This window comes from Photinus pyralis, unplaced genomic scaffold (assembly GCF_008802855.1).
Source record: "Photinus pyralis isolate 1611_PpyrPB1 unplaced genomic scaffold, Ppyr1.3 Ppyr1.4_LG1, whole genome shotgun sequence".
Taxonomy (NCBI): Eukaryota; Metazoa; Arthropoda; class Insecta; order Coleoptera; family Lampyridae; genus Photinus; species Photinus pyralis.
In genome coordinates, this window is record NW_022170249.1 from 8093404 (window position 1) to 8111324 (window position 17921).

A 17921-nucleotide genomic window follows, 5' to 3' on the forward strand; every position below is an offset into this window, starting at 1 on the left:
AAATAATGGAGCAGAACTTAAGACGCTGCGAAACATTGTACACCAAAGCAGAGAAGAAGGGGGAAGTAATATCAGAGCTTGAAGTGGACATTCAAGCAAACGAGGTGAGCTTCTCTCATGAGTATTTTAGAAAGGATCCAGTCACGAAAATGGAATTCGAATACGATAACATACAAGAAAAATTAAAAATGCTCACCAAAAAGGCAAGTATAAAGGCGACAAACAACATCGAGCTGCCCAAAATAAAAATACCAACGTTCCGAAGTGGATATGACAATTGGGCTCCCTTCCACGATTTGTTCGAGAAATTAATACATTCCAACGAGAAGTTATCGAACGCGGAGAAGATGCACTATCTGAAGGGGCATGTGGACGGAGAAGCAGCAAGACTTATACAGCATCTAATGATCTCGGAACAAAATTACGTAACAGCATGGAAGATCCTTCAAAACAGGTATAATAACAAAAGATTAATGGTAAATACGTTATTAGATAGAATCCTGGAATTCTCGAAAATGGAAACAGCGAAGGCATCTCGATTGAAATGGCTTCACGATACCATACATGAGTGTCTGGAGACAATATCAAATCTGGGAATGGATACATCGTCATGGGGTCCAATGGTAATTAGAATCACCACAAAGAAATGGGACTCAGAAACCAACAGGCTATTTGAGCAGTCACTAAAACAACCAAATGAAATCCCAGCATTAGGAGAAGTGATGCAGTTCATGCAGACGAGGTTCCAGTCCTTGGAGGCATCGGGGTCAATGCAGAGCAAGGATGCGAGTCCTAGGTACACCTGGGGAAACACGTCCACCATATCATGCCATTACTGCCAACAGGAGCATCGACTTGAACAATGCCTTAAGTTCAAGGGGCTATCAATCAACGACAGAAACAAGGAAGTAAGAGAAAGAAAAATATGTTTTAGGTGTTTAAAACACAACAGCGAGGAAAAATGCTACTCAGCGTACAGGTGTGCAGAATGCGGTTATCCACATCACACTTTACTTCACCAACCGTACAAACCAATAGCAGAGCGGGCAACACAAGCAAGCACAAGAACATCACACACTACAGTATCTAAAAGGAATTGTCAAACCCAAAAGGAAAACCAGGAAGTACTACTAGCAACAGCGATAGTACAAGCACAAGACCTCACTGGCGTACAGCAATTATTAAGAGTACTAGTGGACCCTGGATCACAAGCCTCGTTCATCACAGAAAAGGCAGCACAGCAGTTGAAGCTACCACGACAAAAAGCGAATGCAAGGGTATCAGGAATAGGTGGTTATGATCACACTAACGCAAAAACCAAGATAACGGTTCAATTACATCCAAGACAACCAAGTGAGTATGAGTTAACAACAGAACTAATCATTCTCACAAAGATAACCGAAAATCTACCACTGGCGTCGTTTGAGATGAACAAAGATCCATGGAAGAATGTGCTGTTAGCTGATCCCACGCTGAATAACTCCGGACCAATTGACATACTACTGGGTGCCGAGGAATACGCAAAGATCATACTACCGGGAGTCATGAAAGAAGGAAAATTAGTGGGTCAACAAACCGAATTTGGGTGGGTGATATCCGGGCAAACAAAGCACGGTGTCAACCAAGGCTATCAAATACTGGGCATGGTATCAACAATGGAAGAAGAGACACAACTATCCAAATACTGGGAAATAGAAGAAGCGACCATGGCTAATGGGTTCAATGAAGAAGACAAGAAGTGCGAAGACCACTATAAGGCAAACACTACACGCAGCCCCGATGGAAGATACACAGTCAAGATTCCATTCAAGAAGAATTCGATCAAATGGGGGCGATCCAGACCACTAGCAATAGCCAGGTTGTTGCAACTGGAGAAAAAACTAGCAGCAAACGACAAGATGCGTGAAGAATACAACGCGTTTCTACAAGAATACCTGGATTTGGGTCACATGGAAATGGTACAGGCACACTCAATCGAGGGCACACGCTATTACATACCACACCAACCAGTGATAAAGGAATCCAGTACTACAACGAAGATGAGAGTGGTGTTTGATGCATCAGCCAAAACGACGACCAGCGGAAGTTTAAATGAGATGATGTATGTGGGACCGAGGTTGCAGCCAGACATAGCCGATATATTACTAAGATGGAGAAAACATCAATATGCGTTCACAGCAGATATTAAAAAGATGTACCGCCAAATAAGGATACATCAAGACGATCGCCAGTTCCAGACTATAGTATGGAGATTCGAACGTAATCAGCCGATACGCGAATACCAGCTCAACACAGTAACATATGGAACAGCGGCAGCTCCATACTTAGCCATAAAGACACTACAACAGTTAGCAGAAGACGAAAAAGAAGAGTATCCATACGCAGCACGAGTCACGCTACAAGACTTCTATGTGGACGACATTTTATCTGGTGCTAACAGCATACCTCAAGTAGTACAATTGCAAAAAGAATTAACCAATATGCTAAAAAAAGGAGGGTTCCAGCTACATAAATGGGCAGCCAATAAAGAAGAGATATTAACCACTATTCCCATGGAAGCTAGAGATCCTGCTGTAGCCGAGTTCAACAATGACGACCAGATCAAATCGTTGGGAATAAGATGGATACCAAACCAAGACATCTTTACGTTCAAATTCAAGGATGGCCAAGATAAACCAACCAAACGGAACATTTTGTCGGAAGTGGCCAAGATATTCGACCCTTTGGGTTGGCTGTCACCAATACTCCTAAATGCAAAATTACTCATACAAAGACTCTGGCTATCCAATACAGGCTGGGACGAAGAGGTGGCGGAATCAATCAAGATAGAATGGACAAACTTCAAAATCGATCTCAGTATGGTGGAATACTTACGGATACCTAGATGGATGCAGTACGATCAAGACCAAGAAAAAATAGAACTTCATGGGTTCTGTGATGCATCAGAAAAAGCGTATGGAGCAGTGGTGTACTCAAAAACAGGAAATGGGTGCATAAGTCTATTAATGTCAAAATCAAAAGTCGCCCCAGTACGAACCAGGCAAACGTTACCTAAATTAGAATTGTGTGCAGCAGTGCTACTAGCAAAGGTGCTAAAAAGAGTGACAGAAGCATTACAGATACCAAAAACAACAGTGTACGCGTGGACCGATTCCATGATCACACTCGCATGGATGAAAGGTGACGCAAACAAATGGAAAACCTTCGTGGGAAGTCGAGTGGCACAAATCACAAGCATGACCGCAAAAGAACAATGGAACCATGTGCGTACTAATGATAATCCTGCAGATCTGGTATCGCGAGGAACAACAACATCCAAATTAAAAAACAACACGTTATGGTGGAATGGACCCATATGGCTAAAAACAGATAAATGGAAACACAGTACAAGCGAATATCCTACAACAGAGGTAGAGAGCAAGAAAACTATGACAATAATAGTGAACAATAGGAACGAGCTAGCAGAAAGGTTTTCTTCACTAACACAACTAATTCGAGTGACAGCATACATCATTCGATTCATCAAGCATTGCAAAAAAATTACAGTAGCTGACGAACATTTAACAGTAGAAGAACTCAATACGGCATTAAAGAAACATATACAAGTAACACAACAGAATACATATCCAAGGGAAATACAAAAGTTAAGTAAGAAAGAACAAGTACACAAGGACAGCAAGTTAGAATCGCTCAATCCGTTTCAAGATGAAGACAGTTTACTTAGGGTAGGAGGGAGGTTACGCAATTCTTACTTATCATACAACGAAAAACATCCATACATTCTACCAGCAAACAGCCATCTAACACGACTACTGATTTTGGATGCACATCAAAAAACATTACATGGAGGTCTTCAAATAACATTAGCATATTTAAGAAGAAAATATTGGATTATCACCGGTAGAAGAACAGTTCGAGAAATCATCAACAAGTGCAATACATGCATAAGACATAAGGGACAAACATTACATCAAATAATGGGAGATCTGCCAGCATCCAGAATAACACCATCATCACCGTTCGAACATTGTGGAATTGACTATGCCGGTCCCATACAAGTAAGAGCATGGAAAGGCAGAGGCCATAAATCATACAAAGGATACATTGCAGTGTTTGTATGTCTAGCAACAAGAGCGATTCATTTAGAAGTTGTTAGTGACATGACATCGGAAACATTCATCGCGGCTTTCAGAAGATTTTCAGCAAGACGAGGTGGTTGCCAACACATATACAGCGACAACGGCACCAACTTCGTCGGAGCCAGCAATATGATACAGCAAGAAATTCAACAAATAGTACACAGTAGAGAAGTGCAAGAAACATCGGTGTCAACTGGAACTCAATGGCATTTCATTCCCCCAGCAAGTCCACATATGGGAGGAATTTGGGAAAGTGGAGTTAAGTCCTTAAAACACCATTTAAGAAGAGTAATTGGGGAATCAACACTTACATATGAAGAATTAACTACATTAACTCATCAAATCGAAGCGTGCTTAAATTCAAGACCAATAGGAAAGTCCAGTGATGTAGTAGACGGAGGTACAACACTAACACCCGGTCACTTTCTAAGAGGAAAACCAATAATAGAACCATTCGCGAAATCATCAGGTACAATAGAACTCAACTTAAGCAACAGATGGAAAATGGTACAAAACATGAAGAAACAATTCTGGAAAGCATGGACGACGGATTATTTGCATAATTTACAACAACGCTATAAATGGAAAACAAAAGAAGACAATCCAAAGATAAATGATGTATAGTACTCATCAAAGAGGACAACTTGAGTCCAGGGAAATGGCCACTTGCAAAAATCAAAGAATTACATCCATCAGAAGACGGCACTGTACGCATTGTTACCATCCAGAAGGCAGATGGGAAAGCATCAAAAAGGAGTATTCATCAACTAATACCAATCACGACAGAAGAAGGTAACACCGCAGAAAAAAATCAAACAGCAACATCACAACAACACGCATATGGATGCAATCTGAAAACATTCGTTATAAGCATACTAATGCTATTGGTCACAGTAACAGCAGAATACAATATTACATATCCAAAGCCAGGTTTCTACATTGAACACATGGGAGAAGTTCAAATTGAAAGAGGTATATTCCGAATCGATCTACAATACAACAAATCACGAATCAAAGAGGATATAAACGCAGCATTTCTAACGACTAGTAATTTCAAAGAGTTGTGCAAGAACGCAACAGAAATGACAGAAAACGTACAATGTACAGAATTGGTGCAACATATCGAGGATCAAGAAAATCAATTGAGATGGGTACAAGAGGGAATCAACTACATAAGTCAAACTCGTAAAAAAAGAGGTATCTTGGGGAATATATTAACGGCGATATTCGGTGTGAATGACGAAGTATACAAGGACATTGATGCGTTAAACAAGAATCAGCAAGAGTTAATGCGGAATTCAGAAAGACAATCCAAAATAATGTTGTCTACTATATCAAAATTTAAAGAGACAGAAAACCGCATCGAGAAGCAATTAGAGCGCTTCAACACTAAATTAAATGAAGCGATAAAAGCCATAAACCAGATGCAGAAATGGTATAAAACAATAGACGAAAACAGACTAAATATTCACATCTTAAGTACATATCAAACTAGCAGTGAATCTAGTAACAGAAGTACACAATCACTACAGCAAAATAAGAAACATCCACTACAACCAAGGGAACTTTCAAGAACTTATATCAGAAACCCACATCAGAAGTATTATTACATCGGCAGAGCAGAAATTACCAAGCATCCTCAAGATTTTACCACATCCAATAATCAAAGTAACTACAAAACAAACAGTGGAAGTGATTCATGTGTTCGGGTTTTTTCTGGTGGCAGAGATCACGGTATACGTGATTATGAAAGTCACCCCAATTCCTATAAAAATTGAAAATTCTACGTTTTGGACCTTAAATGTCAATGAAGAAATGCTAGCTGTGGACTACAACAATCAACTATATTTCGAAATATCAAATGAAGAATTCAAAGACTGCCTACAAACAAACAAACACAATTTTATATGTGCTCCCACTATGGTGAAGAAAATAGAAGAAAACAAAAATTGCATCATTGACGAAGTCTACAACAGAACAGAAATTAACCAATGCAATATACAACAACATGAGATTCAAGGATTAATTTGGAAGCAACTCTATGCCACCAATACTTGGATGTTCATCACTAATCAGTCCACACGTATCGCTATCTCCTGTAGTGGCGAACGACAGGAAATCACGATCAATGCCACTGGAATTATCAGGATGTCACAAGATTGCCTGTTGAAAACAAAGAAAAGTATACTCAATCCGAAACGGGATAAAAAGTTATCAGTACTAGGTAGCTACATAAAACAGTTTAACAAACCATATAATCATACAAGGTCAACTCAGCAAATAACCAAAGTAATAGAAGAATCAATATTCCATGCAGAAGACTCTTTTAAACAGCTAAAAGACGAAGAAGAAACTCTTAATGCAGATATTCGAAATATCAAATGGCGGTCCACAACATCACAGTCCATTATTACAAGCACGACAACTACCTTACTCATTGCAATTATCTTGGCACTCGTACTAGGAATAAGATTCTACATCCAGCACAGAAACAAATCACATACCAAGGACAACGATCGCGAAGCAGTTCAGTTAGAACCATTATATTCAACTATTCCCGGGGAAACACAAAACTAAAAGATAGATTAGGGCGCGGCTGGCAGAATGTTTAATATCACCATTAAACAGGAAAGGGCGCTGGCCAAATATTAGAGAAATAGTTAATTGGGAAAGAAAGTAGGATTAAGAAATAAAATTACATTGCATTATTTGTAAATGAGGACAATTTGCACACAACATTGACTAGGTTAGTTTTCAATTTGCAATTAACAGATTGCAATTAATTTGCCAATTGTTGTATAAAATTTTGTATATAAACAACGTAAAATGTAGAATAAATTACTATTGACACTAAAGTCGTTTAGTCACTCTACGTGAGCACGGGGCTTCCAAGTCTTTAAAATTCGGTGCATGAGACTGTGTACCACCCTGTGCTTACACTAAATAATATTGGGAGTAATCTCAATATTGTTCAGGTTTTAAAAGTTTAGTAAACAAAGAGGGTGCACAACTTAAGCCGAACGGCAGGCAAGTAAATTCATAAAGTGTATTATTAAATTTAAATCTCAAGTACTTTCTGTGAGCTCTGTGAATCGGTACCAGATAATACGCGTCTTTAAGGTCCAGTTTGGCCATAAAACAATTGGGTGTTAAAAGACTACTAGCTAATTTAATGTCCTCTAGCTTAAAGTGATCCAATCTTATAAATTTATTCAGTTGTTTTAAATTCAAAATTAATCTACTAGAACCATCAGGTTTAGGTACCAAAAAAATACTTGAAATAAACTGGCCAGGTGTATTCCTACATCTGTTTACAACTCCCTTGCTCCGCAAGGTATTAATCTGATTGGACAACTCGAACTTCTCAGTAATAGACCAGACCTTTTCAAGAGGAATTTTCCCTTGTCGTACTTTACTTGAAAAGGAAATTTTATAACCCTTAATCCAAGTTAAAATTCTCTTATTTTTGGTGATACTTGCCCATTGTTTTTCAAAGTACTTTAGTCGACCAGCTTAAATACTTACATCTAATAAGTGTGCCTCCGGCGATAATGTTTGCCGTTGGGTTGTCGTCTGTCTCTCTGGTTCTCCTTCTGGACTAAGTAACGACTGCGTGTGACAAAGGTGGTGCGCCCCCCTCCTCTCTTCGAAGACACTGTAAAATTCCGATTGTGAAGAGGAGCTCGAGAGGGGCGATTTGAGTTTAAAGGTTTAGAATTCTGCTGTGAATTCTGTTTAGAAGCCACAAGATCCTTCCCAATCTTTTCTAACGCCTGAATATTTCTAATCTGCTCCGATAAATTCTCGCCAAATAGCAACCCAGATATGGGAGAATTCTTGACAGCTTCGGTCACCGAAGGATTCAACTTCTGTAAAATAAGTGCTCTTCTTATGTTGCTTTCTCGAAAGAAAATATCCGCCACCAATTTACAGGCATCGGAAACAAGCTCAAAAATATTGTCGAACTGTGAGTTAATTTCCCCCGAAGACATAATCGTGAGCACTTTACCTAATGCAGCAAGCCCTGCTCGTAATTGGTCTTGCCCCAAGACCAACCTGTCATCCCTGTCAATCACGCTCTTAGATAAATTAAATTTCACCTCGGGATTCAGGACAGGTGGGTTTAATTCACAATTTGAAGGCCTGACATATTTAAGCAGATACTGCTTACGAACCTCCTCCGGAAGCCCATTTCTAGTTAATGCGAATAAAACGTCCGCAACTTCTTGCTGCATAGGCGCAACGCACTCCGGCTTATCTATCAAAAAATTTGACATGACCTCCACGCATTTCTTCTCAAGGTTAACTGTAGGTCGCGTAATTGAAATTCGAGGTGATAAATCAGGGGTCGCAAGACGTTCCGCGTCTGACCCACTAAACGTGCCTGCTAAAGAAGCAGAATCACTAGCGTCCGAGTCCGAAACTGGGACGCGTGAAGATGAAGGCCGAATATCAACCGGCGAACGGGATCTCGAGCGCTCCGCGCTGCTATGCAAATGGCGGCGGCCTTTGTATCTTACCCCGCGTTTATGAGACCGACCCGGCCTCGCTAAATCCCGTTTTACTTTACATCGTTTCAACCGTTTCTTAAGGCGTTTAATCTTCTCCCTTAAATTAACGTCACGTGAGGAGCCCTCACCGCTGCTGCTATCGGAAAAACCCATAAAACCTAAGATAAAAACTTTTACGTGTGTATCGCGCGTGCACACAAACAGTAATAATGAAGAGAGCAGGACGGTTACTTGGGGGACTGCGCATTGGCAGCGCGCGAAGTACAATCCCTTAAAAATTTTTTGTTCAGGGTGGGCTCTAAATGTGTGACTCGTGCACTCTAACGGTATACTACATTGTTTATATACTTCGAGTCGGCACTACACATAATTGCTTGTAGGTGAGCGCGCGTTACATTCAATAGTACTGAATGGACAGAATGTGCTTTCTCGCTCTCGGGTGCTCCTTGTCTAATAGGTCGCTACTCGTGCGACAGATTTCCGTGTGCTCTTAATGCTTCGCCGGCTCACCAGTCTTATACCACCGTGGTTGTAGCTATAAAGTACCAAAATATAAAATTTATGTACAATAAATAACCTACCAAGGTTAAAAATAACAAGTTTGTTAAGCCGCTTGCGTACAAAAGGTGAAGAGTGCACTTTCAAATTTGTTTTTTCGATTTTAATAGCCCTTATGAACATTTCATGCCTTAATGAGAAAACAAACATGAAATAATTTTTAATTTCTGACCGAATGACACCAATACCAAGCCTGTAAGTGGTGCAGTTCCGCAGCCTTTGTGACTCAGACAGCCAGACAAACATCAAGACGGCAAAAATGCACATTTTATTTTTTTAAAGTGAAAGTGCACTAAAAACCACAGGATGGCAAAATACTTAAATTTTAATTACCTTTTCAAAAAGTAATTCATTGCAAAATATTTAAAAATAAAAAACCAATAAATAATATACTTACTTTCTTGTGTTGGTTCGGTACGTCTATTCATATTACTTATAAATTGTTGAACCTCCACATTTGCAGGACTCGGATCATGTGTGTGATGATCTATTTCTTTAATCACAGATCCATTTAGAAGATGGATTCTAGCACGACATTTCCCAATTTGCTCACAAATCCAAAACTTCACTGTTTCATCATACTTACTAGTTTTTTCGTACCTATACATATAAATAATTTCCGTGATTAAACTTTTCGTGCCCTCTTTGAGTTAAGATATTATTATTATTCATATTTTATATTTATTCTTGGCCACGTCGGTAGTTCCTACACTCTGTTTGCATAGACACTAAACTAGTCACGGATAAAAATTATATTTCCACCCCAAAAGTAAAAGAACAACGGGAAGGTAATTAGGAGGGACATAACAACATCATTACCCATGGTACAGCCATTCTTTCATTGTATTTAGCTTGAATAGGTATTATACCTACCTAACTTGAGACATGCCTTTATATATATTTAGCTAAATAAAAACAAAATATTATATGAAATTAATGTATTCAAACTTACTGCCTGAGGGAATTTCTGTGTCTCCATCATGTTGATTATCACAAATGTAATCTGGATCATCGGCATCATCTATATCTAGTATACATTTTTCGTTAGATCTTAATTTGTAGAATTGCTTGATGATCGAGATCCGAATTGGAGAAGTCCCGTTGACGGTAAGATGGTAGGTCTTCCTTGTCTTGTATACAACTTATCACAGATGCATTTGTAATAGTACAACTTTCATTAATTTTGATAAACTGAGTTTCTGAATTCAGGCCTGCATTATTTACCTTCAGATTGCCACAACCGTTAACATTATTTTCGAAATCAGATATTTGAAGGGGGATTAACTCTTAATACGCCTGTCACATTTTCCTCTAAAGAGCCAACATATCGGTTATCCTCTGTATATATATCAATTGCCCTTACAGTGATGTATCTGGCGAGTCAAAAGAGTTGTTACTATCGTTCAACACCAATAATTGTTCTCGAATGTTGTTGTCTTCTTCTGTGTACGTTTCTGTGGGATCTGGGGATTTCATTGGATTACCAGATAACATGTCTGCGATTTGAGTTTTGGTTTCTTTATCATTGATCACAATTTCGTATATAGGTCGCGTTTGTCGCCCGGTTATTAAATTTATGGGCTTTACCACGCCACCAGTAGCATCAATTGATATGCAAGGGAATTTCGTATGTCTACCGTATGCGCGATAAATATTCAATTCGGAGGTAGTCCAGTACTGCACAAAAAAAGGATCGTAACCAATATCATGTACGACATCATTGACAGGATAGCTGCCCTTCGTTATCATAACCGCCTGGATTGGGTCTTTATGCAAAAACGTTTTCGCATTGCTTTTGCATTTTAGTACCCGCAAGGTATTTAATGATGTTAATGGACTTGGCTCTGGTTCACCAAATCTCATCATATTTGCTGCTTCGAAGCTTTCGAACACTTGGTGCTGGTATTTTCTCTTCGATCAGTCTTCTTTTGTAACATTCTGCAGTCTACCAGCTCTCGGGCATTAACGGACATGTAGCCTCTAGCCAAATTAGATACCGCCGTCTTATGGAAATTTCCGCGAAAAATGTCAGTTTTTCGGTTTCTAAGTTTCTGAAATGGCCGCTAGGGGCGTAACTGCAATCTGGAATCTAAAAAAGTGATGTTTCTGTGAATTTCGCTACATTAACCGAACAAAAAAATGTCCGGTGTTTGAAGTCGACGATAATCTGAACCTTTTTTGTTTGACAATTTTTGTTGTATCCCTAAAAATGAAGTGGTGGGTAGTATTCATAGGTTTCTTAGTTCAAAAGAGCTATTCTTCAGCTACAATATTTGCAGTTTTGTTAGTTTCACATATCACCGCTTGAGGGCTTTTTTCGACATTCCGACAGAAATGGTTAATTTTCTCAAAAAAAAAAATGAAATGCATTGGTGCCATTTTTTTTTCATTAAAAAGTAGCTAAATACAAATGATGCCTAAACAATCTCGTGAAAACCGCATATATATATATATATATATAGGGTGACAATTTGAAAACTTACCACCCCCCATATCTTAGTAAATAAACGAGATATTTAAAAAAATCAAAATCCGTTTCGGTAATTCGAAGGGGGAATCACAATGACATAGTTGGCGACGCACCCCCTCACACCCCCTGCGCCCTAGCCACCCCAACTTTTAAATCTTAAATAGGGACTCCCCATGTGTGATACGTCATTGGAAAGCTCTTAAAAAATGCTTTCCAACCATACCAAATAGCATTACATTTAGGTTAGTAATTATCGTGCGACTCACTTCCTCTTCGGAACCGCTCCAGTGGATCCTGAGGAGGGAGGAGGTACGTAACCCCCCCGCCTCGGTTGAGCTTGATCGAGCGCGCTAGAGGAGGTCGCCCCAATCTTAGATTGAGGCTTCACCCTCGGGGGAACGGCCGTAATCGCAGCCGTCTCCGTTTTAGCGGACTCGCCGGAGCGAGGAGATTTTTCCTCATCCGTGCGCGGACGCGAAGGAGAACCGGCACCAGTATTCGAAGTGACAGGGGATCTCCCCTGTCTCCCAGAACGCTGGCCCGGTGGCGCTGCGAACCAAGCGACTCCCGCAAGCTTCCTGCAACGAGGGATAGTCCTTCCGTCATCCCACTCACGTTCGAGGTACAAAGTGCCTCCCGGTGAATGGGGTTCGGGATCGACAGCCCAGAACTGCAGGCGAAACGTGTTACGGGGGGCCCCCTCATCGGAGGGACCCCTGACCACGACTCGGTGCGGACGCTTATTCGTCCTGGAGGGCCGGAAGTCAAACACCACATGGTGGACCCCGTCATGAGTGACGGGCGCGATCATCTCGGGTTTTAATCCGAGAAGACGCTCCTTCCACCAATTAAAGAAAGCGATAGCGCCTTCTGGTAGGTTTGACGAGGGGAGACGAATCTCTGCCACCTGGCAGGGAGACGATCCCTTCTGGCTCTCCGCCCGCTCTTTGCGAGCACGTGACGCGACCGTTGCCGAGGCATTATAGGCCGCGCGCGCCTTCTCCAACCATTCCTCCGCAGTTACCTCGAGGTGCCAGATTCTGTCGAAAACGGCAGGATCCATTGCACCTAGAAGAATCAGCGGTGGGATGGAGCGATCTAGAGACTGAATCTTTTCGAGAGATAGCTTAGCTACCTCCGTCTTGATCCAGGCCTCATCCACCTGGGAACGAAGGAGTAATCTCCTATCGTCTTTTCCTCGTCGCTAAATAGCGACTTGTAAGAGCGAAGACATTTGCTCAGGAATTTTTCTTGAGCAACCCGGAGTGGATCGACCGCCGGAGCTTTTGGTACCGCCGCAGCTACTGCGAGAGTTGAAGGAGGACTGTCCTTCTGTGACTCCTTTTTAGGGTTCACAGCAGCACTCCCCTTCCCCCCCGCGGCAGCAGCCGCTTTGGGCTTCCCTTTGGAGGCATCCGAAGTGGCAGGGGCAGCTTTGCCTTAGGCAAGGAGGATGGAGCTGCTTCAGCGAGTAAGGAGCTAGTCGCTCGACAAGCCCTTACCAAGTCGGTTACCACCGAGGCAGGTGGGTCGAACCGGGCCCTCTTTAAGGGGGAACGATGAAGGCCCAGGACCTGACCGGTTGCGTTCACGACTGCGAGAAAATCCGCAGAAGTGACGCGTGCCGAAACTCCCGGACACATAGTGTCCGCGAGTTTCAGGATATCGTTGCATTGAGATAATGTTATCTCATGTGCAACGGTTTGCCGGGAACTCGGTGCCGTCTGTTGACCAGAAGGAGAGGGAACTATTTCCTCTTCTCCCTGAGATCCAGGCGACAATGAACGCGGTGGCTCTTTGTGGGTCTCTCCGTTCATATTGACGAAAAAACGCTATATATATATATATATATATATATACATATATATGGTGAGTTTTTTTTTTCATTTTAAGCATTGGGATCTCGGAAACCATAAGACATACAGATTCGGTTAAATGAGGAAAGAGTGGTCGTTTTAAGAGCTTACTTAAGATATGCTTTTGTTATCCTTCTTTAAAAAACTCATGTCACTGGTCGCTTTTCGAATTTCGCGATTGGTTAGTTTGAACGATCTCGAACGATATCAGACGGACCGCGTTGATTTTACAAGTTCAAGTTCAATTTAACAAACAAGTGCAGTGCAGTCAGTGGTTTATTTACGAGTGCAGTGCTGAGTGCAAATACAGAGCAACGGCAAAGAGGTAAGGAGTGTAAACTGTAATCGTAATGTAGTTTAAATGTTTAATCTCTTCTTTAAAAAACTCATGTCACTGGTCGCTTTTCGAATTTCGCGATTGGTTAGTTTGAACGATCTCGAACGATATCAGACGGACCGCGTTGATTTTACAAGTTCAAGTTCAATTTAACAAACAAGTGCAGTGCAGTCAGTGGTTTATTTACGAGTGCAGTGCTGAGTGCAAATACAGAGCAACGGCAAAGAGGTAAGGAGTGTAAACTGTAATCGTAATGTAGTTTAAATGTTTAATGAGCGTTGTGATTTGTGACTAATTGAGTAGCTGAATTTGGTAAGTAGGTAGGTATGTACTTCTTATGATATATTTAATAAATGCAAGCGGACACAATACTGCGCACAACCTTCAACCTTCTGTTTTTGAATGTCAATCATCCCGACATTCTATTTACATAACTTTCTATTTCAAACGTTAGTAATGACTATAAGTTATAAATCAAATCTTTAAGAAATGGTGTTCTTCAGTATCAATAACGAACATTTACAAAATACAAAGATAAAATCGTTCATTCAGCTTAGATCACACCTTGAATATCATGTTAATTGTCCCATAACAAATTCGGGATCTGCCACATTATGATATTACAGGAATGGGCTACGCAGTTTCAAAGAAACGTGCATCTTTTACCTGCCTATGATATGATTAAGATCAAGGTCTAGTTCGTAGAACCTAGAACACTGTTTTCATTCATTCGCACATTTCGTCCAAACGACAACGCACTTTGCTTTTAGACGAACTACATTTTACATCATCTTTCGTTAAGGTTGGTTGAGCAAAAACCTATTTATTCACAAATTTCGTGAGGCGGCATGACATTTTGATTTCATGGGAGGGAAATTTACAGCTTAGCTTTCTTCTGTTAAGATCGAGCTCAAGTTGGTAGAGCGAAATCCGAATTTCTTCACAATTTTTGTGGGGTATAACACTTTAATTTCATGGGAGGGAACTAAATTGTTTGTTATTTTTCTTTGATTAAATTGGAGGTTAAGTGGTAGAGCAAAATCTTCATTCATTCACAAATTTCGTCGGAAAAAACGGCTGGACACTTTCACTTCATGGGAAGGAACTAAATTTTACACCAACTTTCTTTAATTAAACTCGAGATTAAGTTGGTAGAGCAAAATCCTTATTTATGATTAAGTTGGTAGAGCAAAATCCTCTTTTCTTCACGGGAAAATTGGCATTACATTTTGATTTCATGGGAGAGCACTAAATTTTATGCCATTTTTCTTTGAATATTGGAGGTTAGGTAAGTGGGAGAGCAAAATTTTCATTTATTCACAAATTTCGTTCGAAAAAGAACAGGACACTTTCATTTCATTGGAAGGAACTAAATTTTTTGTATTTTTCTTTGATTAAATTGTAGGTTAATAAGTGGTAGAGAAAAACTTCATTTATTCACCCTCATTTATTCATAAACTTCGTGGGAAAATCGACAAAACATTTTGATTTCACGGGAGGAAACTAAACTTTATCGCATTTTTCTTTGATTAATTTGGAGGTTAAGTGCTAGAGCAAAATCTTCATTTATTCATGCTCATTTATTTATAAATTTCGTGGGAAAAACGCCAGAACATTTTGATTTCATGGGAAGGAACCAAATTTTATGCCTCTTCACTTTGATTAAATTCGAGGTTCAGTGGTAGAGCCAAATCTTCATTTTTTCACAAATTTCGTCGGAAAAACGGCAGCACATTTTTACGTCATGGGAAGGAACTAAATTTTACAACAACTTTCTTTTATTAAGGTTGAGATTAAGTTGGTAGAGCGAAATCCCAATTTTTTCACAAAATTTGTGGGAAAATCGGCAGTACACTTTGATTTCATTGGAGGGAACTAAATTTTATGCCAGTTTTCTTTGAGTAAATTGGAGGTTAGGTGGTAGAGCAAAATTTTCATTTGTTCACAAAATAGTTTTGGATTTTTTTAAACTAAGTTACTAAATACCTACACGCGATGGTAGTAATTATGGCAGACTATTATGTTTGATTATCGCAATAAGATTAGTGAAATCTGAAACTATTATTGTTCCAATTGTTAATTAGTTTTTAAATATCAAATATTTTAAATAGACTTAGCATGACATCTTTTTTTTAGCGAAATAACGGCATATGTTGATTGTGTGGAAGGGACAAAATGTGTAGGTGTGAATAAAAAAACCCTATTTAAATTTATTATTAACAATGATAATGGCAGAAGGATCAAAGTTTTATTGTGGGAAGAGGCAGCAAAAAGATATGAATCAAACATCTCTAATCGCCATAATAATTAGAAAAATTATTTAGTAATATCAATATTAATGATACAATATTTCAAAAACAATTTCTATCGATTTGCAGTCAATATCATTCACATTCAATATGCTGCAATGTAAGGTAATAATTTTATAGTGATTTTTTGTAATTAATGTTTTGATTACATGTAATGAATTAATTTGTTTTCCAATATGATTTACATTTAAAAGTGCTACATCTTAAATAATGCATGTTATTAATCTTGGATATGAACATTAATATTCCAATTGCAGATAATTCATATTGAACGTGCCCTATACCGTAGCCTACCGATAGAACTAGCCGTGACACTCATCCCATATTGCGTTGACGTCACAACTGACGGCGGCCGTCATATCGATTTTTAATGTAATTAATTCCAAGTAGTTTAATGTTGTACACTTAAATTAACTGTATTCGAACAGAATAAGTAAGAAAATGCCAAATACTTGCTGCGTCCCTGGTTGCAAAAGCAATTATAGTTCAAGAGACAGGGTTCCTTGCGGTTTTTCGTTTTCCGAAAAATGAAGACGATCACAAAAAGTGGTTAAGATGTATTCACCGGGACAATTTTGAAATTACTAGTTACTCCAGGGTTTGTATAAAGCATTTCTCCGACATTTTCATTATTCGGGTAGACAAGATGACTAGATAAGACGATACAGTATTAACAGTTCCACGAGACCAGATTAAACTTGCCGATGACACGTATCCCACCATTTTTGAAAATCAGTCATCATATATGAAAAGGATGTAAATGATGAGTTACGGGAAAATATAGACCTTTGCAACTACAAATGACCAAAAACCTGTAGTCTCTAGGTGGTCCAGGGGCCGAGATCTTGATGGAACAGACAGATAGACAGACGACGGAATAACGAGCACATAAGCGATACCTCAACTTCGTTGTGTTACGCTAAAAAAGGCAGATGTGTGTATTAGAATGTATAAATTTTGTTTTCAGCTCGGTTTTCAGTGAGTATTTGTTGTTTATGTACGTATTTAATAAAATTTTTGCATAATAACACGTGTCTATAATTAGGAAACAACATATAACAATCCTGCGGCTCAAAATAAGTAATTACTACTAAATGTTTTCGCGTTAAATGAGTACGCACGCGAATCAAATTGCATTTAAACAGATAGTATCGCGTTGCAGTGGCCCATCTCCAGTTGTGACGTCACAAAATCAATGTCACGGCTAGATCTATCGGTAGGCTACGCCTATACCTAAGGTCCGTGAAGTTAGCACGGTCATTGAAAGCACTAACGACGGTACATGATCATATCGTTAGTGCTTCGTTAGTGCCTCTTAGTGCTCCATAACTTGCATCAGCACGACCGACCGTTTCCAAAAAAACGACCCCCCCTTATGTAGTGCTGACTTCCTACCCTCGTTGAAAGCACTAACGACCGGACAAGTAGCGATCGTTAGTGCTTTGTTAGTGCCTCTTAGTGCTTCATAACTTGCATCAGCACGACCGGCCGTTTCCGAGAAAACGACCCTCCCTTATGTAGTGCTGACTTCCTACCCTCGTTGAAAGCACTAACGACCGGACAAGTTCTGATCGTTAGTGCTTCGTTAGTGCCTCTTAGTGCTTCATAACGCATCAGCACGACCGGCCGTTTCCGAGAAAACGACCCCCCCTTATGTAGTGCTGACTTCCTACCCTCGTTGAAAGCACTAACGACCGGACAAGTTCTGATCGTTAGTGCTTCGTTAGTGCCTCTTAGTGCT

The 17921-nt window shown here is 39.9% G+C and overlaps 3 protein-coding genes across 3 annotated transcripts in view; 1 reads left to right on the plus strand and 2 right to left on the minus strand.

Annotated features, from left to right (window-relative positions):
• The window catches only part of LOC116158682, a 19357-nt gene extending 13019 nt beyond the window's left edge, over positions 1-6338 (minus strand). The window contains exon 1 of the mRNA XM_031471506.1: positions 6328-6338. The gene's annotated coding sequence lies outside the window, so the exon portion shown is untranslated. The remainder of the gene's footprint in view (positions 1-6327) is intronic.
• Positions 6-6716, plus strand: LOC116170471. The gene is made up of 3 exons (XM_031486942.1): positions 6-3725; positions 4871-5807; positions 5866-6716. The coding sequence occupies exons 1-3, from the start codon at positions 6-8 to the stop codon at positions 6714-6716; spliced, it is 5508 nt and encodes a 1835-aa protein (XP_031342802.1).
• Positions 6717-7494: 778 nt separating this feature from the next.
• LOC116158684 lies at positions 7495-8832 on the minus strand. Its single transcript, XM_031471509.1, has 2 exons — positions 8315-8832; positions 7495-8008 (listed from the first exon to the last, which is right to left on the minus strand). The coding sequence occupies exons 1-2, from the start codon at positions 8801-8803 to the stop codon at positions 7667-7669; spliced, it is 831 nt and encodes a 276-aa protein (XP_031327369.1). The 5' UTR covers positions 8804-8832; the 3' UTR covers positions 7495-7666.
• Between the last annotated feature and the right edge of the window lie 9089 nt (positions 8833-17921).

Coding starts and splice junctions, on each gene's coding strand:
- LOC116170471 (XM_031486942.1), top strand. CDS start 6: ATGGAGCAGAACTTAAGACGCTGCGAAACATTGTACACCAAAGCAGAG. Junction 3,726..4,870: donor ATGAAGACAGTTTACTTAGG/GTAGGAGGGAGG, acceptor ACCATCCAGAAG/GCAGATGGGAAAGCATCAAA. Junction 5,808..5,865: donor TACCACATCCAATAATCAAA/GTAACTACAAAA, acceptor TTCTGGTGGCAG/AGATCACGGTATACGTGATT.
- LOC116158684 (XM_031471509.1), bottom strand. CDS start 8,803: ATGGGTTTTTCCGATAGCAGCAGCGGTGAGGGCTCCTCACGTGACGTT. Junction 8,009..8,314: donor GAAATGGGCTTCCGGAGGAG/GTTCGTAAGCAG, acceptor CTTATTTTACAG/AAGTTGAATCCTTCGGTGAC.